At 34.9% G+C, this 27,289-nt stretch overlaps 1 protein-coding gene across 8 annotated transcripts in view; it reads right to left on the bottom strand.

The window, feature by feature from the left end:
• The window catches only part of TBC1D15 (TBC1 domain family member 15), a 96,156-nt gene that overhangs the window by 9,306 nt on the left and 59,561 nt on the right, over positions 1–27,289 (bottom strand). For 5 of the 8 annotated variants that reach the window (XM_004462021.5, XM_071218956.1, XM_071218957.1 and 2 more), the window contains 7 exons: positions 23,570–23,672; positions 22,027–22,224; positions 20,623–20,751; positions 19,981–20,084; positions 18,550–18,644; positions 10,402–10,518; positions 1,195–1,295 (listed from right to left, as the gene is read on the bottom strand). In XM_004462021.5, the coding sequence (XP_004462078.1) occupies positions 1,195–1,295; positions 10,402–10,518; positions 18,550–18,644; positions 19,981–20,084; positions 20,623–20,751; positions 22,027–22,224; positions 23,570–23,672 (847 nt within the window). Of the gene's footprint in view, positions 1–1,194; positions 1,296–10,401; positions 10,519–18,549; positions 18,645–19,980; positions 20,085–20,622; positions 20,752–22,026; positions 22,225–22,525; positions 22,577–23,569; positions 23,673–27,289 lie in introns of all 8 variants that reach the window. The other 3 variants (XM_004462020.4, XM_023589817.2, XM_071218955.1) reach the window with 1 other exon arrangement.

Below are 27,289 nucleotides of genomic sequence, written 5' to 3'. Positions count from 1 at the left end.
TCAAAAAAGTAAGGAAGATGTACTATGATATTACCAGATTACTGCAACTCATACTCCATCCAAATAACATTTAAAAAAATAAAGAGAAAAAAAATTAATCCAAAAATATTAATTCATGGTAAAGGACTAAAAAATTTATGAATTTGACAGTATAAAAACCCTTTAAAAGTATCAAAACTTACCAAACACACATTTGAAAAAGGAATAGAAGTGAGAATGAGTTGGAACTGTGGAAAACAGACTTGAAGGGGAAAAGACAAAAGAGGAAATAACTGGGGGAAAGACTAGGGCAAAAAAGGAGAGAACTGAAGATAAAAAAGGGTATCACTTTCCAAATTCATATTTGTATCCCAAAAGCCCTGAGTTAAACCTGTAGTACAGTGAAACAATTTTACAATATTGAAAGTCTTTATCTCCTTGCAAGCCAGTCATTTCAATATCTGACTTCAAGGCCCAGAATCAAGAATATTGGTTTTATTTTGAAAAAACAGTGACCTATATAGTCAGATCTTTGGATTTCATATGTCTTTATCCACTTTTTTTTTTTAACAGATTACCTGAGAAGAATTTTCTAATTAATTTCCCTGTTAATAATCTCTCTATTACTGTCCTGAAATTCTGTCTCAAAGATTTATCACGGAAAACAGATAAAATGTTCTTTGTACTTATATGTGTATATAGACACAGTTGAACCTAATAATCACATGCCTCTGGGAAAATAACAGTAAATTACTAAGAAACTGTCAAGGTTACAAACAGTTCAAACACATCTAGAGAAAATCAGTTTACTATAATGCCAAAATCCAAAATGCTCACAAAAGGTAAGGATATTACTCAGCATGACTAAGCTTTATCTCTGAAACAGAAGATATGAAAGTTCAACCATTTCACAAGAACTGAATTCATCTATTTCATCAATATTCTGTAATGACTCATAGCTCTTCTTTAGAACATAAGAAGTTACTAATATTAAATCCTGATTATTCCTATACTGCGGGCACTTACTATCTACTTTTTGTATTAAAAACAATGTCAGTACTTCTAAGTGCCTTTAAAAAAGCTATTTTAAAAAATGGAGCAATTTCCCTCAGTTTCATCATCATATATGTCTAAATATTTTTAAAAACTTCTATAATAAGATTTTACAATTGAAGTCTTCAATATCAGTTTGAATAAAGGAACTCCTGTTCTTACCATTTGATCCATGTAAGACGCAAAGCACCAAAAGGCATCCACTTCATTTTCCATCACATATAAAAGAGGAGAAAGTAAGTCACTCATTCCTTGCACATATCCTAAGAAGAATAGAAAAAATAATAGTAAGGTCTCTGAAAACCCAGATTTAGGTATCCTTTTGTCCATATAACCACCATTTCACTTAAAATTACATATTTTTTTGGTTTGGGAAAGTGGTGGATATCTACCACAAACAGAAAATAAACAAGGAGGAGGGAAGTCTAGCAATCAAATGAGAAAGATGAGTTGTTTTAGACTGAGATGTCAAAGAGATATATAACTGCCAGTATGTGTGTTAGTACTGATAACGCTATCAAGAGGGAGTAACAACATTAAAAAATAATGGACTACCTTATCTTAAACGCATTTTAGTAAATGAAAAAAGCCATGCCAAACAGTTACATGTATGATTTCATCTATGGCATTCGGGAAGAGGCAGAACAATAGGTATGGAAAGCTAATGCCTGATTGCCAGGGTTGGTTGGCTGCAAAGGGCCACACGCGAGTTTTTAGGATACTATTCTGTATAGTATTCAAGTATTGGATTCATGACCCTATGGATTTGTCAAAGCTCAACTGTACCTCACAAAGAATGAACTTTGTATATAAATAAATAAATAAACTAGCCAGTAGGTCATGGATCCTAAGGTGGAATACAGAGTCTGACACATGTATACATATACCTGTATTAGCAATGTATGACAAAACCTCACTGAAGTGGGTAGGGGAAAAGAATTTGAACTAAGTGACTTGGGAAAATATGTTTTAACTTTATATTGTAAATTTCCGGAAAAAAATAAACACTGTATTCTACTTGGCAAAAAAAATGTACAAAAGCATTATGAGAAATAAGAGAGTTAAGGACAGAACACAGAATCTTTGAGAAAAACAGTCAGCAGTAAAGAAAAAAAATCAAGGGAGAAAAGTGCCACATCATAGGTAATAAGGCCAGAGTGGCCAAACTGCCGTGAATAACAACTGGAAAGTGTCCAACTGCTTGAGCAACAAGACCACCAGTACCTTAAATGAAAAAAGTTACAAATAAGATTATGTACCTCTTTTAAATAACCTTCTTTCTCGTTTCTCATTACTCTATACCTAACCAATGCTAGCAACTAGGTTTAATCCAACCAATATTTTGTACCTAAAGCTACCACTTTAACTTTCTCTGACTTCCGTTATTTCTCAACTGTGACACTAATTAAAGGCCTAAATAAATAAATAATAACCTGGAGATAAAGAAATCTGGCTCCTAACTTAAAAACAAAGTCTCGATTTTGCTTTTTACCTGAAAATGTAAAGTTTCCATCTTATAAAACCTCAGTGTCCTTGATTGTTTTACACTTAGATTTCAGACTTAATATACACAGATTCGTAAATCAACAAAGGAACAAGAACTTACACTAGGCCTTTTCACTTAAATAGTATCATTTAACTTTGGTGACTTCTGTACATTTATTAAAATTACATGGGAGATTTTTCCAATGGTAGCTTTAAAGTCTGTAGAAAATATGGTCTCTTGTGTACAGATCCAAAGCTTACATTCTTATCATTCACCATATCTATCTGCACTAAAGCCATTTAAAAACTACATATTAAATTTCTGCTAAAAATGAACATGATTCTACATTAATCTTCCTAATTTGGAAGAGAGCTAAAAAAAAAAAAAATGATCCCAAGAAGCATGAAAGCCAATATTTCTTAAGAAAAATCATATTAAACATAATAGAAAGAGACACTCAGATCTCCTCAGCATCTCCATACAAAAAAAGGTATAGCTCAATTTGCTCTGAGTCTCTGCCCTATCATCTACTGCTATGCCTTTCCCCATAGTCCATACCAACGTCACTATGCCTACACTATACACTATGGAGAAGTGTGGCTCTATTCACATTAGTGCAGAAGGTCACTTTTGGTCCCTGTGGCAGTTTGATTTTATGAATTCCAAAAAGATATACTGATTATGTTTGTAACTGGTCTATATTCTTCTAGGCATGAAGACTAACTTAAATTCAAAGGCTTTACATTTACTTGATTAAATCAAGATTAGGGCTTTAATTCAACCATGTCATTAGGGTGTGCAGGGTTGAGTCCCCACCATCTTTGTGGGCTACATAAACAGACCCTGACAGAGAAGAGGACACAAAGAGGTACAGAGAGAGCTCCATAGACATGGAAGAGGAGAGAACTTGTCAGCTCTGACCCTGCAGCCCCAGGAAGAGAGATGAGCTGTTTGCCTGATAGTTTACAGCTGACTTTGTGAGGAGAACAGGGCAGCTGAACCCTGAAAGAAACGAGCCCTCCAGCCTATAGCTGAAACTGGAAGAAGATGGGTCCATGGAACCTTAGGAAGAAAGAGGAAGGCTGAATCCTCGCAGATATCAGCATCCATCTTGCTTCAAGATGTGGCAAATGACTTTGGGTGAGAGAGTACCTCTTATGGTACCTTGAATTGGATTCTTTAGGGCCTTGAAACTGTAAGCTTCTACCCCAAATAAGTATCCTTTATAAAAACCAACAGATTTTTGCTCTCTGCATCAGCACCCCTTTGGCTAATATAGTCCCCATAGAAGGCATCCAATTTAATATTACAATACCAGACAATTAAGAGTTACCAAAACATTTGGAGAAATGGCATGTGACATGATACCTAAATGTAACATTTCTACAAATCTATGCAGATGCTTTTAAAAATGCATTTTTTAAAATGAAAGGAATATGGGAGGAAGACTAAATTGTTAACATCAGAACTCTTCTGCATCGCAGTGACTCAATGAAATCAACAACAAATATAAAGGTTGAAACAACTGAAGCCAGAAGGAAATCTAATCTGATTTTTTAAAAGTACAAAAGAGAACCACTTTGCTGGAGCTGGTTATATATGGTCTGTGACAGAAATATTTCAGTATGCTATCCAAAAGATTTACAAAGCACTTTTCCACTGTTTAAAAAAAAGTGCTTTGTTATAAAGTTATAATGAATAAAAATTTCTAAGACGCTAATTTAATCCTTTAAATCTCCAACTTTCATATGGGATCACTACGATATTTCTTCTCTAAGTCTTAGTGAAGCAAGTAATCAAGTTAATCTTCATTCATATTCTGGTTGCTTTTAATCTAACCTTATTTTATACGTGGTGTTCTTTGGGGTATGTCATGGGTTGCATGAGTGGAATTAATATACAAATTCCTTTTAATTAAAGAAAGATTAAAGTTGTTTAAATCAACATTCAATGATACACAAATTCTACACTAGTGCTGACTGATGCATATCTTAATAAGTCCATGACAATTTATGAAGGAGTTCCCTAAAATTATTTTCATAGCAAATCTGTTTCCGTGGGAAGGTATGAGAAATGAAGAATCCTCATCATTCTAATGTACACTTTATTATACTGAAAACTCTTAATTAATTTTATTTACAAACACTCTACATCCACCAAACATGCAACTTCCTTTCTTCTTCCCTCTCCTAATAATCTCTAGTCTACTTTCTGCCACTATGAATTTGCTATTTGTAGATCTCTGATAAGTGATATCATATAATATTTCTCCTTATGTGTCTTGCTTGTTTCACTGAGCATAATGATTTCAAGGTTCTTCCCGGTTGCAGTATGTCTCAGAACTTCTTTCTTATGGCCAAATAATATTCCCTTATGTATAAATACATTTTGTTTATCTGTTCATTTGTTGATGGACACTTAGGCTGTTTCCACCTTTTGGTGATTGTGAATAACGCTACTGAAAACACTAGTGTACAATTATCTGTTTGAGATTCTGTTTTTACTTTCTTTGGGTATACACCAAGAAGTGAAATTTGGCAATTCTATGCTTAACTTTTTGAGAAACTGCTTTCTACAGTGGCTGCTCCATATTACATTTTCATCAAAAATGCACTACAGTTCCAAGTTCTCCACATTCTCACCAGACTATTTTCCTTAAACTTTTTATTTTGAAATAATTACAAATTTATTAATATAACAGTTGTAAAAATAATTCAAAATTCATATGGAGAATTCCACCATACTTACCCTACCCTTCCACCCCCAACCCCATATACCCAGATCCACCAATTTCAGCATTGTGCCACTTATTTTCCATTTAAAAAATAATAACCATCCTATGGGTATGAAGTAGTAGCTTAATATATTTTTGTTGTTGTTGTTGTTGTTGTTTAGGTAACAGGGGCCAGGCATTGAACCTGGGACTCGTATATGGGAAGCCAGCACTCAACTACTGAGTCGCCTTGGCTCCCCTGAGTTGGTTTTTTCGTTTTGCTTGTTATTTATATTTTCTAGGAGGCACCAGAATTGAACCCCAGACCTCCTATATGGGAAGTAGGTGCTCAAGTCCTTGAGCCACATCCACTGCCCCCAGTGTGGTTTTGATTTATATTTCCCTAATGGCTAATGATGCTAAGCATCTTTTCATATACTTACTGGCCATCTGTATACCTTTTTTAATTCAGGTCTTTTAATTGCTGTACAGTATAAATTCTTTACACATGTTAGATATAAAGCTCTTACCCATTACATAGTATGCAACTATTTTCTCCAATTCTGTAGACTATCTTTTCACTTTTTTGATAATTTCCTTGGACTTGTGTTTTTAATTTTGATGAAGTCAAATTAATCTATTGTTTCTTTTGTTGTGTGCTTTTGGTGTCATATCTAAGACTCTATTTCTGAATCACAGGTCATGAAGGTTTGCCCCTATGTTATCTTGTAAGAGAGTAATAGTTTTTGCTTTTATATTTAGGCCCATGATCCATTTTAGGTTCATTTTTATATATGGTGAGAGGTAAAAGAAAAATTCATTTTTTTGGCATGTGGATATCCAGTTTTCCCATTATCAATTTTTGAAGAGACCATGCTTTTCCCCATTGCATGTACTTAAGCTTGCTTGTCAAAAACTAACTGGGGGATGCAGACTTGGCCCAGTGGTTAGGGTGTCCGTCTACCACATGGGAGGTCCGTGGTTCAAACCCCAGGCCTCCCTGACCCGTGTGGAGCTGGCCTATGCACAGTGCTGATGCGCTCAAGGAGTACCCTGCCACACAGGGGTGTCCCCGCGTGCAGGGGAGCCCCATGTGCATGGAGTGCGCCCCAAAAGGAGAGCCACCCAGCACGAATGAAAGTTCAGCCTGCCCAAGAATGGCACAGACAACTGGGGCCGGGAGTGGGGGGAGAAGGGGAAATAAATAAATAAATAAATCTTTTTAAAAAAACTAGCTGGCATGGGAGGTCCCGGGTTCGGTAAAGAAAACAATGAGCAGGCAACGAGCAAAAACAACAAGCAGACAAAGAGCAAAAACAATATGAGCAAACATGAGCAAACAGACAGGGGAGCCAACTCAGGGGAGCCAACTCAGGGGAGCCAACTCAGGGGAGCCAACTCAGGGGAGCCAACTCAGGGGAGCCAACTCAGGGGAGCTGATGTGGTACAGTGGTTGGGCACTGGCCTACGGCATATGAGGTACCAGGTTCAATCCCTGGTGCTAGTACCTTAAAAAATAAAAATAAAAAAGAAACCTAACTGGCCACAGAGATGAGGATCTAATTTCTGGGCTTTCAATTACATTCCATCAATCTTAATGCCTATCTTTATGTTAGTACTGCACTGTTTTTTCCTTTTAAATATATTGTCCTCTGGAATGTATATATTTTTTAAATAATTTTATTGACGTATAGTTCACAAACCTTATAATTCACACATTTTAAGTTACAATTCAATGCCTTTTAGTATTTTTTGCTCATTTTCTGCTTGTTTTTTTGCTCATTGTCTGTTTTTCTTTAGCAGGCACCTCCCATGTAGAAGGCATGAGCCACATGCACTCCCTGCTCATTTGTCTTGCTTGTTCATTATTTTTACTCGTCATCTGCTCAATGCCTGTTTATTTTCTTTAGGACGCACCAGAACCCAACCTGGGACCCTCCCATACTGGGAGGTAGGCACTCAACTACTTGAGCCACATCCACTCCCCTATACTGTTTTAATTACTGTAGTTTGTTGTAAAATTTGAAACTGAAACAGACGTTTTCCAACTACATTCTTTTTAAAAATTGTTTTGGCTATGTAAGGTTCCTCACAGTTCCATAGAAATCTGAGGATCTGCTTTTCTATTTCTCAAAAAAAAGGCTGTTGAAACTGTTAGAAGCTGCATTAAATTTACAGCTTTTGGGTAATGCTGACTTCTTAACAATATTAAGTTTTCCATTAGGTCTTATTTAATTTCCTTCAGCAGTGTTTTATAGGTTTTAGTGTACAAGTCTTTTATATTTTATATCTTTAAATTTATTAAAAAATTTAGAATAAATTATTATTCTCTTCTTTTAGATGTTATTGTAAATAGAATTTTCTTAATTTCCTCTTCAGATTGTTCATTGCTAATGTAGAGAACAAATGATTTTTGCATTTTGTACCCTGCCACTTTGCTGAAATCATTAATTAGCTCTAGTAGATTCCTTTGGATTCTCTCTATATAACATCATGTCTTATTTCTTTTCCTTGACTAAATGCCCTGGGTAGAACTTCTGGTGCAACACTGAATAGGAGCAGTGAAAGCAGGCAACTTTGTCTTGTTTCGAAGGGAAAGGGTTTTAATTTTTCATCATTGATTATGATGTTAGCTATTGGTTTTTCATAAATCTCTTTCATCATATTGAAAAGTTCCCGTCTATTCCTAGTTTTCTGATTGTGATCAAGGAAGGATGCTGGATTCTGTCAAATGCTCTTTGTGCATCTACTGAGATAATAATGTGGGTTTTATTTTCCTTCACTCTATTTATGTGATATACTACATAGATTGATTTTCATATGTTGAACCCCCCTTGAATTCCTGGGATAAATCCCTTTTGGTCCTAGTGGATAATCTTTTTAATATGCTTCTAGATTCTAGTGAAAAGAATATTTTGAAGTTACATATGGTTTAATTTTTCAAGCAACTGAACCAATACCTTTGAGCACCAAATTAAAAAAAAAATTATTGGAGTTAAAATATTAGATACTCTTCTGCCTTCTTACATATACCATTTTGAATGTACTTTAACCTTCTACTGATCATTCAGGATCATCATTAAGTACACTAAAAAAAACAAAAAAGTCAACTCTTGTGGAAACTTCCTGAAGTATAGTGCCTTTGCACTAACCTAAAAATTACTATTCCCTGAGTTCTTCTGTCCATTTTTGAAAAATTTTGTCTCCTTCATCACTACTAATGAGATCATATTCAATGCAAACATATCTATACTTCTCCTATGGGCTAAGAAGCCAAACAACACAGTATGATGGGATCACGTATAAGAGTACATATATAGCCCAGAGACCTCTCCTACTAGTAAAGGGCAAGAAATTTGGTTCACTGCTTTTCAAAAACTATCAAAAAGCATCTCAGAAGGCCAGAGCTATTAGTGGGAATCTTGGGTATACTTCAGATAACTAACCTTTTCAAAGAGCATGGGGCAAACAGAGGTGTCAAGTTATCCAGTCACCTGGTTTGAGACTATGGCCTGAAAAACTGAGCATTTTTCCTGCTACAGATATGCATGAATTCCTATCTCCAAATGACCATCTGAGAGAACAGGCCAATGCCTTCTATTCCCTTGGACCATGGTCCTACTCCCTACAGTAGTAAGAGAAATTAAAATGGCAATGGGTCAGGGTGTGCTAAAGGTGTAGAGGTTAAGAATGCCAGCCTATAATAAAAACATAGGTCTCTATCCCCAGCCCAATTATTTACTACTTGTGTGACCTAATCTTGAGCCACTCTCTGAATCAAAATAACTTCACTCATAAAGAGTTATTTCCCTACCTTTTTCATAAGGCTGCTATTAAAATTAAAATAAAAACCAAATCAAGGATAACAGCATTCTGCAACCTGAAACGCACTCTACCAATATGCTTTCAATGATGTAATTTGAGCTTCATATTTTTAAAAGAAATTTCAACTTACTGTCATCAAAAAGGCTACTACCTCACGATCCACAACAGAGTTTACATCTTCCGCTAATTTACATATAAGAGGTCAAGAGGAATCTTGTTCTCCATGATTTTAAAAATCAGACTGCCATGGAGAAGGTCTTAAGATATGGCTAAAATGTGGCTTCTACGCTGGGTGAAAACATGCTTTTGTTCCTTAGATACAAACAGTAAAGAAAACATACCCTTAATCCAAGGTCCATTTGGTTTAATGTGTGAGTATCTCATCATCTTCCCTAAAAGCTACCTCAAGCTCTATTAAAGTAATCTGAAAGTTTGCCAGAAGCAGAAAATTCTATTTTCACCAATAGTCAGGAGCTACTCACATAGTACACCACAGAAACTTTTCTTATTGAAATGTTGATACCTAAGGAATTTGTTGGTTTTTAGTAAAGAAATAGCTCAAGTTTGCACTTTCCTTAAAATATTGGTCCCATATTTTTCAACCTTCCCCATACAATTCTCCACTCCCATCTCCAGCCCCAGACCTAGTCCTTCCAACTCATGCTTGGTAAGAAACAAACCAAGAAAATCAAGTAAAGCCTATAATATGCTAGATAACTACATGCATTGCCTAAGATACAAAATCAGTATTTTTCTTGATATGAGAAAAAACCTATTAAAGATTCCCAAAATTTCTTGGCTCATGGTATCCTTAATGTCTCAGTAATTTTCTCCAAAACAATCCTAGGACCAAAGAATAACTACAAGTTTGGTTTACTAAGTACTTGCGTCAAACGACTTAAGTATTTATGCCCTATGAACTCAGCACTCAGGTACTATAGTACTTCTCAAAACTTTGGAATCACTGCCATCCTCATTTCCTGTTTCTCATTTATATTCACACAGTAGTTGTTTATGTCAGCAACCACGAAAACCACCCCATCTTTGCAAAGATATTACTTCATTGAAAGGACTGTATCAATCTATGGTTGAAATCCTGAACTATTTCTGCTACTAGAGTAGTTTCCTACAGATGTCACCATATTTCCTTCAGAAATTCCCACAGCTCTTCCATTCACAATTTGGGAACCCATAAGCCTTAAAATTTACAGTCCCTTGTACACATAAACCCCCTATGTAAACCAGGCCACCAGGTTAATAAATAGGTCTAACTGGTTGGTAAAAATAAATTCTAAAATAAATACACATAAATATTTTAAAATTAAAACTTTAGAGGAGAACTTACCTAAATCAAAATCATACATACAATAGGTCATCAAAATGTCATGAAGCAAAATCAACCCTGGATTATCTTGGCCTTCATAAAATTTGTTTGTCCGATCTGTTCTGTTAACATCTTTTTCTGTAGAGGAAAATCATCACATATTTGAAAACCTTTCAAAGAACAGATTTTTATAAAGCTCATATTTTAACAAGCTCAAAATTCTTCTTGCTAATAATTTTACTCTCTTCCCAAGATCAAATTCCTTTTTAGATATGCAATAAAATAACCTTTTGGAGTGTAAAAAATCAGTCCTATGGGCAGATTTTCAAATATTTTTCAATTTTTGTCTAAACATAGAAACATTTTAACTGAATAGTAGGAAATCATTTCAATGACTTAAAAGCAACATTAGGTAATATTTCACATTAGTTAGCAATAAAAATGCCAGGAATGAACACACGTGATAAGAAGTAAAACACAGTAATGAAAAAAAAACAACACTATTATGCAATTAAGCATAATTAAAAAGACTTTTTTCATTCATAACTGCTTCATTCATTATGAGAAGTACTATCAACTTTTTTGTCATATTCCATATCATCGTCATGACAAATTACTTCTTTATTCTCATATAAACATCACTTTAGATATTATAAGAAATTTATTTTAATTTTTGAAAGACAGAAATCCACACTCTGCTTAGACATTATTTCACGACATTAAAAGCAGATTTGGAAACATCACCATTTGTGTATTCAAACTTATATCAACAAATCAATTCACAAACATTAATGCCTACTAGGTATATCCTGTTACAGACCTTACAACTAGAAGTGGATTCCTCAAACTTGAATCCCTCAGGAAATTAGGAAGAAATAATTTAAAGAAACTCAAAATGATAATTTATTTTATAATCAATTCTGTTTAAAAGTTTTAACTGCTCCCCATAAAACTGATTAATTTTAAAACATTCTCAAAACTAGGTGCAAAAAAATGGGGAAGTATTTTACAAAAGAGTAGAATCTAACAAGACAGTTTATATGAGTAGTTTAGATTCTACTCATTTGTAAGAACATTTTAAAAAATTACTAGAACAGCACTCTAGCTTTCTATTAAGGTGCAGTGAATTTAACAAGAGTGAACATATATCTACAGAACTGCAGACACATATTTTTACAAATAAGCAAAAACATATACCAAAAAATTTGTTATAAATGTAAAATTTCATTTAAAAATATCAAAGTGTTCCACTCTCATTTCATAATTGATAAAGAAGTAATGAAAAAGTTAATTTTTTAACTCAAATACAATCTACATATCCATTATGCCAATATAAAATATCTGCCTTAATAGATATATAAACATGGTAAAAAGTAGTTTGTACTTTCATGAACTATCAGTCATTCTTTCCTCATATAGATACTTACTAGTGTCACTAAGGCAGAAACAGAAAAGGGGTAAAAAAATTATATATAAAAATGATATGTTATTAGGGAAGTGCATCTAGAATCTATTTCTGGAAAGAAAATGAGTAACAAAGTTAGAAAAAATTCCCTAGTTAAATCCAACTCTGCATCTGTCTAACTTGCTGTAACCAAAAAAGGCTGCAGAAAAACACCACTATGCTGCGTGATCACACTTTACATACACCTCAAGTGGGCCATTAACACTGCCTGGCAATAATGCTCTATTTTCATCATCCATTCACTCTCCCTATTCAATATAATCCTCATCATCTTCTCTCTCCTCAATCCCATTCTAGCTCTCAGATGGGGATCTTGCTTCCTATTTCACTGAGAAAACAGGGGTTATCCAAAGATAACTTCCATGGGCTTCCTCTACTCCAAACACATAACTTTGTGTCCATACAATCTTCCTTCTATCCTATCTATAAATGTGCTTTCGTGATCTTGGCTAAAACCAATCCCATCCTGTGCATATGAAATCCATTCCCTCTTGGCTACCCAAGGATTTTTCTCCAGTAATTGTCTCCCTCTCCAGCTGCATCAATTTTTCATCTCTACTGGGTCTTTTCCATCAGCATTCAATCATACTATTGTTTCTCTCACCATCATAAAAAAAACTTTCCCGTCTAATTGCTGCCCCATTTCCCTATATTCTTTCAGAGCAAAACTCCTTGAAAGAGTTGTATATATTGTCTTCAATATATCTCCTCCTAGGCAGAGAACTTGGCCCAGTGGTTAGGGCGTCCATCTACCACATGGGAGGTCAGCAGTTCAAACCCCGGGCATCCTCGACCCGTGTGGAGTTTGCCCATGCACAGTGCTGATGCGTGCAAGGAGTGCACTGCCGCGTAGGGGAGCCCCACACAAGGAGTGTGCCCCATAAGGAGAGCCGCCCAGCGTGAAAGAAAGTACAGCCTGCCCAGGAATGGCGCCGCACACACGGAGAGCTGACACAACAAGATGACGCAACAAAAAGAAACAAAGATTCCCGTGCCACTCACAACAACAGAAGCGGACAAAGACGCAGCAAATAGACACAGAGAGCAGACAACCAGGGTGGGTGGGGAAGGGGAGAGAAATAAATCAATCTTTAAAATATATATATATATATCTCCTATTCCCTCTTTTTTAAATTTATTATGAGCGTTTATTTTTTTATTGTTTTTTTGAAGATACATAAGATCACAAAAAATGTTATATTAAAAAATATAACAGGTTCCCACTACCCCACACCCCATCCTCCCCACTCCTCCCACATCAACAACCTCTTTCATCCTTGTGGCACATTCATTGCACTTGGTGAATACATTTTGGAGCACTGCTGCATGACATGGATTAGTTTACATTGTAGTTTACACTCTCCCCCAGTACATTCAGTGGGTTATGGCAGGATATATAATGTCAAGCATCTGTCCCTGCAATATCATTTAGGACAACTTCAAGTCCCGAAAATGTCACCACATCACATCTCTTCCCTCTGCCTGCCCTCAGCAATGACCACGGCCACTTTCTATCCTCCTATACCCTCTTGAACTCATTCCAATCAGGTTGTTACATCCACCACTCCATCAAAAACTTCTCTTTAATCAAAATGACCAATGATCTTATTACTCTACAGAACGGTCAAGCCAATCGTTCCATCTTATTTGACATCTCAGCAACATTTGACCAAGTCACCCCTTCTTGAAATACTTTCTTCATTTGGTTTCTAGTAGATCACACCCTCATGATCCTCTTCTTTTTCTCTGGCTGCTCCTTCTGTCTCCTTTACTGATTTTTACTAATTTTTCCTACTTATAAGTTAAAGTACCACAGGGCTCACTCAGTTCTTGAACCTCTTCTTTTCTGTGCTTACTCCTTTGACAATTTAATCTAGTCTCATACCATCTGGTGATTCCTAAATTTAAATCTCCAACCCCTGTATCTTTCAAGTTCCAGCCCTATATATTTACCTCCTATTTTACATAAATTGCAGTCTTCCAATAGGCATCTGTGGCAGTTTGATACTGTTTATGAATTCCAAAAATAGACACTAGATTGTGTTTGTAAACTTATCTATCCTCTAGGTATGTAAGATTGTATTAGACTCAGAGGTTTCATTTTTACTTTATTAAATCAAAATTAGGGCTTTTATTTGACCACATTATTATGGCAACTTGGTTTGAGTCCCCACTACAGCTAGCCTATAAAACTGATGCACAAAGACAGGGAAGTAAAATATACCAAGAAGGAGAACACAGAAGGTTTAGTTTTGGGATGGAGTCCTAGGGAGAGAGCCTAGCTGTTCACCTAATAGTTTACAGCTAGCCTTGTGGAGAGACTAGAGCAGCTGAGTCCAGAAAGAAATGAGCCCTGGGAAGAGAGACAAGCCTATGTCAGCCTACAGCTGAGAATGGAAGAAGCTGGGACCATGGAGCCTTAAGAGGAAGAAGGGAGGCTGAACCCTTGCAGACGATGCCCACCATCTTGCTTCAACACATGGGAACAGACTTTGGGTGAGTAAGTACCTCTTAAGGTACCTTGAGTTGGACTCTTCAGGGCCTTGTGACTGTTAGCTTCTACCTCAAATAAATACCCTTTATAAAAGCCAACAGAGTTTTGGTACTTTGCATCAGCACACCTTTGGCTGACTAATACAGCATTTCAACTATAGCTATTCTCCAGACAGCAGCCAGAGTGATCCTGTAAAACATAAGACAGATCATATCACTCTTCTGATCAAATTCCTCCTGTGGCCTCCCAACTCACTGACAGTAGAACCTCAAGTCTTTATAATGACCTACAAAACTTTATGTGATCTACACCTATCCAACAGTTTCCTCTCTGACCTACAGCTTCTACAGACTACTTCGACTCATTCCGCTCAAGCCACTCTCACCTTCTTGCTGTATTTCAAACATGCAGAGGTCTCCTAAGGTAGAAACATGTCTAACAAGTGTGTTCCTTTCTGACCGGAATGCCTTTCACCCAATTATCTGCATAGCTCACCCCCTTCCCTTTTTCAAGTTTCTACTCAAACATTACCTTCTTGGTAAAAAGCTTTCCCAGATCATCCAAGTTAAAAATGCAACATCACACATCTAAACTCCCTTCCCTGTCTTATTTTTCTATTTAGCACTTATGACTAACATATCCATATTTTATTTACTTAGCTTGTTTACTGTTTTTCCTTTCCTATAAGAATGTATGTTCCATAAGGACAAACACTTTGTTTTTTTGTTCACTGATGAATCCACAATGCCAAGAAAAGGGCCTAGCACTTAACCAGTACTCAATAATTACTTAACCAGTACTCAATAATTATTACATAAATGAATGAATGTTTAATGATCTATATGTGACTAAAAAAGATTTGCATGGTGATTCAAACGTACAAACAAACAAGGTTAGGAACTACTGCTCTAAAGACTGGGATTCTTGAATGGTCTTCTTATCTGTCTCTATTTTTCCCACTAGGTGAGATCATCTATTCCCATGGATATTTATAATGATAGCACCCAAATTTCTATCTCCTGCCCATTCCACTTCAGACTATTCAACTAGCTGACATTCCGCCTTTAAGTCTCATATTAAAATGTATGTATCTAATATTTAATTCGACTTCTACCATATTCCATTCTCCTCATCAGCAACCACCCAATTTCTCAAGCCAGGAAACTGAGTATCACCTTGATTTCTCTTTCCCCTTCACATCTAAGATTTAATACATTAGAAAAAGTCTTCTCAATTCTATCACCAAAATATAACTTGAATTCATCTAATTCTCTACATCTCCACTACCAATATCTCTTGCTTGAATTCCTTCCAACATCCTACTAATTAACTGGTCTTCCTATCCTTATTGTTATCATTATTCAATCTATTTTCCACACAGCAGCAAAAACGATCTTAAAATATAAATGAGATGTCCTTACTAAAAATGCTTTGATAGTTTATCACAAAGTAAAATCCAACTTCTTGGCATGATCTCCAATGCCTAAATAGAGTTTACCTGTGTAGCATTTTTTTTTTAATCAAGTACACATTTTTTAAAAAGACTTTGGGTAATCTTTTGGGAAGAAGTGTTATGAAAAAAAGAATATTTCAAAACCAACTTATAATATGCACTTCTACTGACAGAAAGCATGGTATAGTTGAAACTCCATTTAATTAGGAATTCGAACTCAGTATGAATGATTCTAGGGTATGGTACTAACTAGATAGATGATCTAAGATTCTGAGTTTTAATGTTACCTTCTGCTAAAAATGAGCAAATTCAAATTTTATTATGGGGATTAAAACATCTAAATTTTTTCTCCAATCTCCTGGAAAGAGAGAGAACAGAACACAGGAAAAGTTGAGAAGATCAGGGCCAGCAACACCGATGCTTTAACGTAAAGTGAAGGGGATATGGCATATGGAAAGAAAGGGCTTAACAACAATGGAATAGCTGATCCCTAAGATCCCTTCCAGTTCAAATATTTTTTCCTCAAGGAGGAAAAAAATGTTTCCCATGTGAAATTTAAAAATAGGAGGCTTCAGCTAGAAACTTCAAATAACTGCATGCCTCAGGAACCCCAACCTTTTTATTTAAACCAGAGGAGGGGCACAGTTTACCCTGCTACAATTTGCTTTCAGGAAAATTGATTTTCAACCAAAAGTATTGTTCCAAAAAGTATTAACACTTGTCTCTATATCTACAAAAGCTACCAAATCAGTCTGTTAGGGTGGGTTTCCTAAATATAATTTTGAGAACTTATCTTACATGGGAGAGGGGATGGTAGTGGTGATGGTAACACATCCCTCCATCTTTACTTATGAATCTACAGATATACAAATCCAACAAATTCCACTAGTATCCAAAGCTATCCTAAAATGATATAGAGGCAGTATAGCAAGGCAGTTGGAGAGCATTTAAATTGAGTTCTTCACTTAGTAACTGTGACCTTGGGCAAGTCATTTATGCTCTCAATTCTTCAGTTTCTCATCTGTAAAACAGGGATTATAACTAGAAAATGCATTGATTTGGAAGACAGGGATACTTGTAATAGTACCTACCTCATACGGTTCTAAGAACAATATATTAACTGTTGTTCTTTCCTATTACTATGACTATTCTACTATTATTACTACCTCCTTAACGTCTACTATTATACTCTTGCAATCATTCCTCTTGCTACCAAAAGGAAAACCAGTATATCATTAAAGCTGACTTTCCTTCAAAACGAGATATTCACTGAATTAACACAATCAATTCAACACTATGGATTTGTAGATAGAGAATCCTAAGGAAAGAGCAACCTGTTTGGAGCTCAGTGTAGAATAACACTTCACTTCATTCACTAGACCAAGTTGCCTCTCTAAAAGACCACTTTAACATGTGAATGAAATTAACCACTATCGAGGTTATTCAAATTCTCTTTTTAGATATTAAACATTTTAGGAAGTTAAAAAAAGGGCAGAGGAACAAGTGGAATTGTATCTAGAAAAAAAATGTAATTCTAAATTCTACATTTATTAAAAGCATGAATGTTGGATAATGATAGTATCTTATTTTATTATAAAATGAAATTCTTCAGTCATATTTCATTTGAGGTAGTTGTTGAGAGAAATGAGAAAAAGTTTAAGAGGATTAAGTGACTTGTCCAAGGACACAAGGCAAGAAGTAGAACACAAATTAGAACCCAATCCCTTCTGCTATAAAGTCTAGTATTTTCCCACTGAACTACTCTCCTGTTACATTAATATAAAATCTACCATAATATAAAATCTACCTCCCTTTTGTAATCTCGGGGCATAATACAGTCTGAATCCAAAAGCAAAACCTGCCTTCCCTTTCCAACGTTTCTCAATTTCAGATAAATGAGCGTAATTCTCAGTACTCAAAATTCCTTCATGATACTGTTTCTTGAACTGCAATCTGTCAAGTAGAAATATATAGCAGTAACTATGCACTCCTAAAAAAGAGTACAGTACCCTACACCACCAGCTTCATGCAGAGATAAAGGTCGATGCTGAATAACAACAAATTAATATCATCATTTCCTTCAATAACTTATAGCAAATTGATTTTATCAATAGAGCCAGACAACCCTATTCTATTTTTAAATAATTCTTATGCTTTGATGATAGTCTATCAAACTGATTAAAATTTATTAAGCACACCTTTTATGAAGATGCATCATCATCTGAATTTATGTCATTCACTGATAACACCAGGTGAATATTCTATTTTCAAATAGTTATTCAGTCATTTATTTTTTTATTTTTTTAAAAAAATGAATTAATGTATATTTAAAGAAGGTTTGGAAGGATATAAAACAAAGCACTAATGATAGTTTTCTCTGGGTGATAGGAACAAAACTAATTTTTTCCTTCTTTTTGCTCATCTATAGTTATTAATTTTTCTATATAATACAAGCTACTTCTGAGAATAAGGTAGAAAATAATAATGTGTTTTTAAAGTGAATATTAAAGAATTCTACAAGCAAATAAAGTTAAAAATTCATTTTTAAATGAAAATTAAATATATCAATATTTTAAAACATAATAGAATTCATATTACAAGAAAAAGAACTTTTAAAAACATTAAACAGACATTCCAATGGGCTTTCCAATTCTGATTTCTCTTTTGAGCCCTAACTCTATACTATATGTTTAATTTACCAAGAAGACTTCAATGTAAACCTGTCTTATATTTCTAAAATTGTTAAGAAAAAGTTACCAATAAGACTTCTATAATCTCTTAATCGTGAATTTCTCTTCTCTTGTTCTTCACTAACAGATTTCCACTGCAGTTTCATCCTGAAGTATTCATCACTAAAGAAGAAGAAAATTTTTACACTGAAGAAAGCTATTAGAACATTTTAAACATTTTCTATAAACAGCAAAAGCATTTATTTAAAGTTACAATAAACAAAATAAAATAAAGTTAAACATGTCACAAAGTTTATAAGCATTTACCTCAATCCTTAAAGTCATACCTAAAATTATTCTAATCAATATTTTAACCCACTAAGTTTCTGAATTATAAATGCAAATATAAATGACTTTTTTAGAGTGACAGAGAATTCAGTTTCAAGTATATTGCAGAAACTTCTTAATGTGAAAATGTCAGAGAGAATGTTAAACATGATGAGAAGTGAAAGGATTGTCAGAGTTTTAGTTTGCCCATAATGGTTCAAAGTGGCTTTAAACCAAATGCTGACAAACTGGGAATAAGAAGTACTCCAGGAAGAGCTGGTCTGTTTCTTTCCTTTTTGAATCTTAACAATAACTTCAATAGAAACACTCTTCTAAAAAAGTGAAGAACCTTTTTATGCCACACAAGAGCACCAGGGAAATAATTTAAAGGTAATTAACCTAAATAGCAAATACACTTCTTATGAGTCATTTTTATAATTTGTAAAATTACAAATTTGTAATTTTACAAATTATAAAAATGAATCAAGGGAAGTAGATGGGCTCAAGCAACTGGGCTCTGGTCTACCATATAGGAAGTCCAGGGTTCAATGCCCAGGTCCTCCTGGTGAAGGCAAGCTTGCCCATGTGGCGAGCTGGCCCACGCAGAGTGCTGGCCCATGCAGACAGCTGGCACAGCAAGATGTCGCAACAAAAAGAGACACAGAGGAGAGATAATAAGACACAGCAGACCAGGGAGCTGAGGTGATACAAGAGAATGAGCACCTCTCTCCCACTCCAGATGGTCCCAGATCAGTTCCTGGAGCCACCTAATAAGAATACAAGCAGACAAAGAAGAACACACAGCAAATGGACACAGAGAGCAGACAACAGGGTGGGAGAAATAAATAAATAAATCTTGAAAAAAAAAAAGAAGAATCAAGATGAATGAAAAATATTTAAAACTCCAAGTCTAAATAATTTATTATTTTTCAAGTATGAAAAAGGCTTATATGAGGTAAACGAAATTTTCAAAATACTTTTACATATTCACCAACATAACTGCAACGAGATCTTCCTAGTAAGTGTTTCTAGTTGGAAAATAATTACAGTGCTCAAAATTTTTAAATTAAAAAGATGAAAATAAAATTATTTTCACATTCCCTACTCTATTCCAAATCCTCATCTAGAAACCCTATACTAATCTGTACAAGTGAGTTTACCTGAACTTCACACAAAAGGTCATTATACTTACGTTTTTCGTTTTTGTAACTGAGCTCTTTCCTCTTTGGTACTGTCCCAAGGAAAATAACCCAAAAGAAATTTCCATGCTTGTTTTCTCAATGCATGGCAGAGTCCCTGAAGAAAACACACATATAAGATGTATTAGTAAAAAAGAATTTGGTACTGTACATTCACAAAATGTGCACTTAAATAAACAGGAAAACTAGTATCTAAGAGTTTTCTAAAGAAAAACTAGCTCAATTTTGTGAATACTATCTTGTTTTTGACCTCTAGATTTTAAGTATGTCAGCAGTTGCCAGAATGCTTTTAAAATGCATTCAGTAGAGTTTATGTAAATGTATACAGTAGAGTTTAAGCAGTGATACCGATGAGTCTAAGTTCAATCTTACTGGAGGTGACCACCACCTGGGTACATGCATCCTTCACAACCCCCAGGATTTCAAGTAAGGAAGATTATCTTCCCCCAGGCTTATGGGTATACCCCAGTCCATCCCCAAGAAGATTATTAGTACCTCACTATTTCACTCAACCCAGGGGTCTGAAGACATCAAAGAAATAGCTCATTCTGACCCTTAAACACATTTTTTAAAATTAAAAAAAAACTGAATACTCGCAGTTTATAATATAATCTCTACTAGAGTATTTAAATTACCCCTCTAAATATCATCTGCTTCATATTATCTACATTTAAAATTCTTCCTTCAGAGTCGATATTCTTAGTCCACTCTTCCAGTGATACCGGTTCTCTCCTTTGAACAACAGGTCGTTCTCCCAAGTCAATCTAAAACAAGAAGATCAATATAATGAAATTAAGTTATACAAAAACTAAATCTAAAATTCTCTCCTTCAAACATAAGTTCTAAAACTTCAAATTCATCCTTTATTTTTCAAGGTTTAGCTGAGTAACTCTAAGTTAGAATTAAATACATTTTCCCTCCTACTAAAAACACCAATAACTGCATCATAAATTCAGAAATAAGAAACCCTATAGATTAAAACATTTGTTATTTTTTTAAATGTTATTTTGGGTTTCATTTACATAAGTACAGAACATTGAACATGTAAATTCTATAACAAACCCTTCAAACTAAATGGTATGGTATATTTAAAGAGTGAACGTATAATTATGCCATTAGTCATATTCTAAAATTAGTTTTTCTTCCAGACTAAAATCTGTACTCCTCAGAATTAATTCATGATCCATTAGCTCTACTTGACACTTTCTACAATTTTTGATTCTATTAACAGATGTTGGTAATTTAAAAATACTACTTGCAAGATAAGCTCTTTAATTAAGCACTCCAATTTAGATATTTATCTTTTTCTACCTATGTGCAAGCCTAGATTGTATTAAACCAAAAGTTTTTTAAGCATAAAAATTTGACATACTTCAGAGCCAAAATTTATCTTACTCAAAATATAAAAAATTCATGTAAGAATAAAAGCCCCAGAGCAGTCTCCTGACCAGTTGGCTCTGTTGTCTAGTGAGAAAATACACAATTCAGAACAGAAGTAAGGACAATGAACAAGGCTCTTATTTACTCACTTCTGTGCATGCAATGAAATAAATAACCTGTAATCAAGGGAGTAAATGTAGCTCAAGAGGTCGAGCTTTGAAAGTACGAGGTCAAGGATGATTCAATTCCCAGTACCTCCTAAAACAAACGAAAAATCCAACTCTATTGGGGAGTGAATGTAGCTCAGTAGTTGAGCGCCTGCTTCCCACATATGAGGTACTGGGTTCAATCCCCGGTACCTTTGGGGGGGAAAAAGTAATCAAGAAAGAGATCTGACAGAAACAAACAAAGTTTAAGAAATAGAGAGGCAGAGAAAGAAAGAAAGAGAGAGAGAAAAAAGAAAGAATGGAGAATAAATCAAGAATTTGGTAACAGGAGATGCATTCATTGTAAGAGATATTAGCAAAAATTGAAGAAAGAATTATGAGAAAGGAAGACAGCAAAGTTGAGTTTCTATTTCTAGAGGACTCAATGTATATTTAAAAAGCATTTCTTTTGTTAAAAGTGTAAGAACTGTGTTAATATAAATCTCTACTCACTTTTGTGATGACTTCAAATCCTGGTTCTTCTTGTTGATTTATCTTTAAACCTGGAATAGCATCACTAAGAAAATCTGCCATTTCTGAAGGTGGTCGTTGATGAGTAGAGGAATCACTGCCTCTTAAACTATCAAAAATGTAGTTTGTGACTTTGGAAAATCCTACCATAGTTGCTGTATAAGGATCCTTTTTAATTTTCTATGAAATTGGAAGAAAATGATTAGCATTATTAATTCAAATAAAGAATAAAATTATCCCGTAACAGGCAAAAGGGCAAAGTTCAAAGAGAGGAATCAGAACTAAAACAGAGTATTCTAAGATTATCTTAAAATTTTATTTTTTGCTTGGAAGAAAAATTTGAATTCTCTAAGTCAGCCTTTCATTTGGTTAAAATAGTATAAAAAATGGCAAGTTAATGTTACTGATTAAACTGCAGATAAGCAAATGATTTGCAGGCTTCTTTCAATCTGCATACATTAGAAATATATGCAGTGCTTACTTTCCAGTGGTGAATGGCCCACAACAGCTTTCTTCTGTCTAGCAGTCCTGTCTTCACAAAGAAAAAAAACTTCCTTGAAGTGTGCATTACTACACTAGTCTAATATAAAATATTTGAGCACTACATTTCAAAATTGATGATATTTAAATTGTAGCTGACATTTTAATCTAATTACATTAATAGTAAATCATACAGACAAGAATAATTTGTTCTAAGATAGTGCTGTCCTGGAAAGAGCAAAAGATTTTACTACTGCTAAGTCCCTGAGTTACTTCTAAGGTCCAAACTGCCTGCTTATACATATTTAGCAAAAATGTTACTTATTAAAGGTCAATATCAAATTGATTATTTTCACAGTAGGAAAATCAGTTCCCTCACTTTTTATTTTAAATAATGTTTTGCTCTCATCTACCATACTAAAAAGTTTCCTCATTATTTTGTTAACCTCTTTATCTTCAGACCCAAGAAGAAATTACTGGGACATAGTAAGCATTCAAACATTTGATTCAATGTGTAAGTGAATAAATGAAAAAGTAAACAATTCTCTCTCCAGTAGATATGGAAATTTGAGTGAAAAATAAATTTTATTTCTGTTTCTGTTAAGTGCACATTTTTAACCAAACATAAGAATATACTCAAATACTTTAAAGGGCTGTTAGATGATCCTGACAACCAACCAACCTACTTAAATGGAAAGGAAGAATTCAAACCAGATTTTGGCTAAATTGATCATTAATGAATTCAAAGTGGCTTACCCCAGTGACCTTACACATAGTCAGTGAAAGCTATACTAATAAAAATCTACTGATATCCAATTTCGATATTTTGATAAAGGGAAAAATTGCCTTAAGAGTAACAGAGAACCAAGGAAGTTTGAGTCTTACCAATGTTACAGAGATGGGTTCCATAAAGTCCCTCCCACCTCCCCTACACAGGCCGCTGCCTCATTCTGTGTACTCTCTTAGAAGGTGAGAGGTAGGAGGTATATATAATATAATGGAGTCAGACCGACAGATTAATACAGGAAAGATTTAAGAAACATACTTGTATTAAACCATAAGCTGGCTCATCAAGAAGATTTTCAAAAGACTGTGAAAGACTTTTATTCTGACAATTGACAAGAAGTGTTCTTTTATCCTGTGGAGATCTGTAATAAAATAAAAGGATTTGTAGAAAATACTAACATACTGTATCAACTACTACCTGAATAATTACTAAAGCATAGCTGCTTTCATAACAAAACACTTATTAATGTCTAATTTGAGAACGGCTTCTCATTAATACAATATTAGCAAAATTTTAGTAACTATTTTAAATGAGTTTCAAAACTAGACAAAACATGAAATATTAAATTAAAAATGTAAAAAGGTTCAAGAATATTTTTATCCTAGGTAAAACCAAGAGTACTAGAATGTGATGAAAACCAAATTCTCATTTAGAATTACTGTACAAAAAACTTAAATATATCTGCCTTTATTATGATAAAAATTAAAGAAACCCAAACACACTTTAGAATTCATCAGTACACATATACACATACATACACACACTTATTTTGAAACCAATTTCATTCTACAGCTTGGTAGTACTGCAATATGTTTAAAAATACAAGATACATTAATAATTTTTAAAGACCATTAATTAGGCTAATCACAACTATAAACACACACATAAGAACATATTTAACATGGTTGTAATGTACAGCTGAGATAACAGTATGTTTTTTTCTTCTTTTTTTAGGAGGTTCAATCCCCAGTACCTTGAACATGCAAACCAGGCACTCAACCACTGAGCTATACATGGTTGTGTAAGAGTATGTTTTTAATTCTTATTTAGTAAGATCTGGAAGCAAGTCTCTTTCACATTTCCCAATAACTAAAGAATAAATAAAATGCTTTCCAAATAGACATCTGCTTAAGTTCAAGTAATCAGATATATTATCCAGTCTTTTTTTACTCACTGAGTTTTATAACTTACTAAGTCATTTGTAATAAACCCACTTTTCTGAGTTTAAAATAGAAATTAAATGAGTTATTTTGTTATTTGTTTGAGATAAGAACTTTAATAACTGTTATCTCTTCTCAATTCTAACATAACGGATGCAGCAGCAATGCTAAGGGGATATGAAATCCAAAATAGGATTTTATTCTTACAAGGTTAGAAACAGCTGATCTTTACAGACAACAATAGCTAATAAGCCCTTTTGCTTTTTAAAGGAGCTAAGGTTGAGTCAACTGAAATAGGGAAAAATCATAAACTTTTAAAATGTTTCATTTTCATTATACACCTTTCTGAACATTTTTGGGGTATTGCTACACATTCACATAACGCATTTTTATTGATGATGGTTAACTTTTAAATGTTGCACCAGAAAAGAAAAGTAGCAATACAGATAACCTTTTCCCCTAGCACAGTACTGCTATTCTGTTCCTAACACTAAATTAAGTTAAATTATTTCTTTAGAATTCGATTAAAAGAAATGGTCATTAAAGTCAAAATACTACTATGTATGTAGAGGAGGACAAGCATACAATCTTCAGTCATCTGGGCTCAGATAATTATTATGGTTCCATATCTAAAACAGTGGCCACTGAACTGGAGGTGGGGAGAAGAAATGACTGCCTGTAGCAGTCTGCTATTATTTATGAATTCCAAAAACAAGGTATTTGATTATGTTTGTAAACTGGTCTGTTCCTCTGGGCATGATAACCCTTTGACTGTATTGGATTCAGCTGAGACATCTGATTAAATTGTTAAGGGCGTTGATTCAACCCTGTAATTGGAGTGCAACTCAGCACTGAGTTCCAGCCCTCCTTGGTAGGCTGATAAAATACTCTCTCATGTGGAAGTAGACACATAGGGAATAGAGACAGCCTATTGGACACAGTAGAGGCCCAGGGGAAAGAGATGAGCCTGATAGGCTACAGGTGACCTTGTGAAAAGAACAGAGCAGTTGAGCCTGGAAAGAAACGAGTTCTGGGGAGAGAGGCCAGCCTTATGCCGGCCTGAAGGTGAGATCAGAAGAAGCTGGGCCCACGGAGCCTTAAGAGGAAGAAAGAAGGCTGAACCCTCACAGATGCCACCCACCATCTTGCTTCAACATGTGGCAACAGAGTTTGGTAAGGAAGTAGCCTTGTGACTGTAAGGATCTACGCTTTATAAAAGCTAACAGATTTCTGGTACTTTGCATCAGCACCCTTTTTGGCTGACTAATACCCTGCCCAACCAACTAGGAACCACAAATATTTTTTTAATAGGTCGTAGTGTGGGGATCAAGAGTAGTTCAGTGGTTTGAGCACCTGCTTCCCACATACGAGGTTCTGGGTTCAAGTCTTGGTATCTACTTTTTTAAAAAAAAGGTAGTAATGTATTTCATTTTTTATACTCAATGATTGGGGGAGGGGGGGCAGGCAAAGAAGCCTTAGGAGGAGAGATCTGAGGAAATTTATACTTAGTTGCCCCTAAGAAAAGCAACAAAACATGAAAAAAGTACATCAGCTGAGGGACAAGTAGCATATTGCCAGGCAACTGCAGAGCTCCCCAAAAAGAGGGCTGGCATTACAGAATGTTAAAATATTTCTACCTTCTAGGTTACAGCATTGATTTAATTTATAAATATCATGGATTCCAGGAAGCTGATTTCACAAGCTAAAATTCAAGATTTCCAACACTACAGCAGTAGGACATAAATTTTAATGATACTAATACCAGTAATTCTATTAAAGTCTAATAACAGGCTTAAAGACAACCATGGCTTTGGAGTGAGATTTTCTCCAAAGACCAGAATAAATTCAGAAATTATAACAGCTGAGTAATGTTTGTGTGCTGTGATTTAGCAGCAGCTATTTCATATTGCTATTCAGAATGACCAATATATAAGGCTGATTAGATATTATAAAAGACACTGATCAAAAGCTGCGAATGAAAAACAAAAAGGTACATAATATTTATAATAAAGCTCCACCTGTAACAAAGGGAATAAATGAGGGCCTATAGCCTATTTTTGTAAATGGCTGGTGCTGTATAATGATATAAACAACTTCAGTTTTTTTAGCAGAATATTTTTCTGCTTGCATATTATATAAATTTAAAATGACCAGATATACAAAATAATTTTAGTGGAACCAATAGATCTCATTCCTTTTCTAGTAATGAACTTGGTTCAAGAAAGTTAAGAAAAATCTATTTGTGGCTCATTCTTTTACCCAAGTGAACATGTTTTAAATAGTGATTAATCCAGGAAGACTAACAAACCAATAAATACATTTTTTGTGTGTGGTAGATAAGAAAACCATTGAGAAATGGTATCAGAAGCTGTCCCATTTTGCACTTACTGATTCAACTGCTAAGAATGAAAGACGGAACTATGCCCTGCTTGGCCCAGGCCCCTCCTCGTTGTTGTAACACTGCCCACCCCCAGCACCAGGTGTGACCTCTGCCCAACTGTGTGGTAAGGCTCTGTTCCTGCAAGGAGTCCTGCTCTTTGGGAAAGAAAACTTAAATTCAGTAGAGAGTATTAGGAAAACAATATGGCCATAGACGAATTCATATTCTTCAATTTGGTTAAATCAAGAAAAAAGATGGGGAAGCGGACTTGGCCTAGTGGTTAGGGCATCTGTCTACCACATGGGAGGTCCGCGGTTCAAACCCCAGGCTTCCTTGACCCGTGTGGAGCTGGCCCAAGTGCAGTGTGGATGCGCGCAAGGAGTGCTGCGCCATGCAGGGGTGCCCCCACGCAGGGGAGCCCCACGCGCAAGGAGTGCG

The sequence above is a fragment of the Dasypus novemcinctus genome, chromosome 12, assembly GCF_030445035.2.
Source record: "Dasypus novemcinctus isolate mDasNov1 chromosome 12, mDasNov1.1.hap2, whole genome shotgun sequence".
Taxonomy (NCBI): domain Eukaryota; kingdom Metazoa; phylum Chordata; class Mammalia; order Cingulata; family Dasypodidae; genus Dasypus; species Dasypus novemcinctus.
Note: the sequence above shows the minus strand (reverse complement) of the source record. Positions and strands in the feature narration are given on the sequence as shown.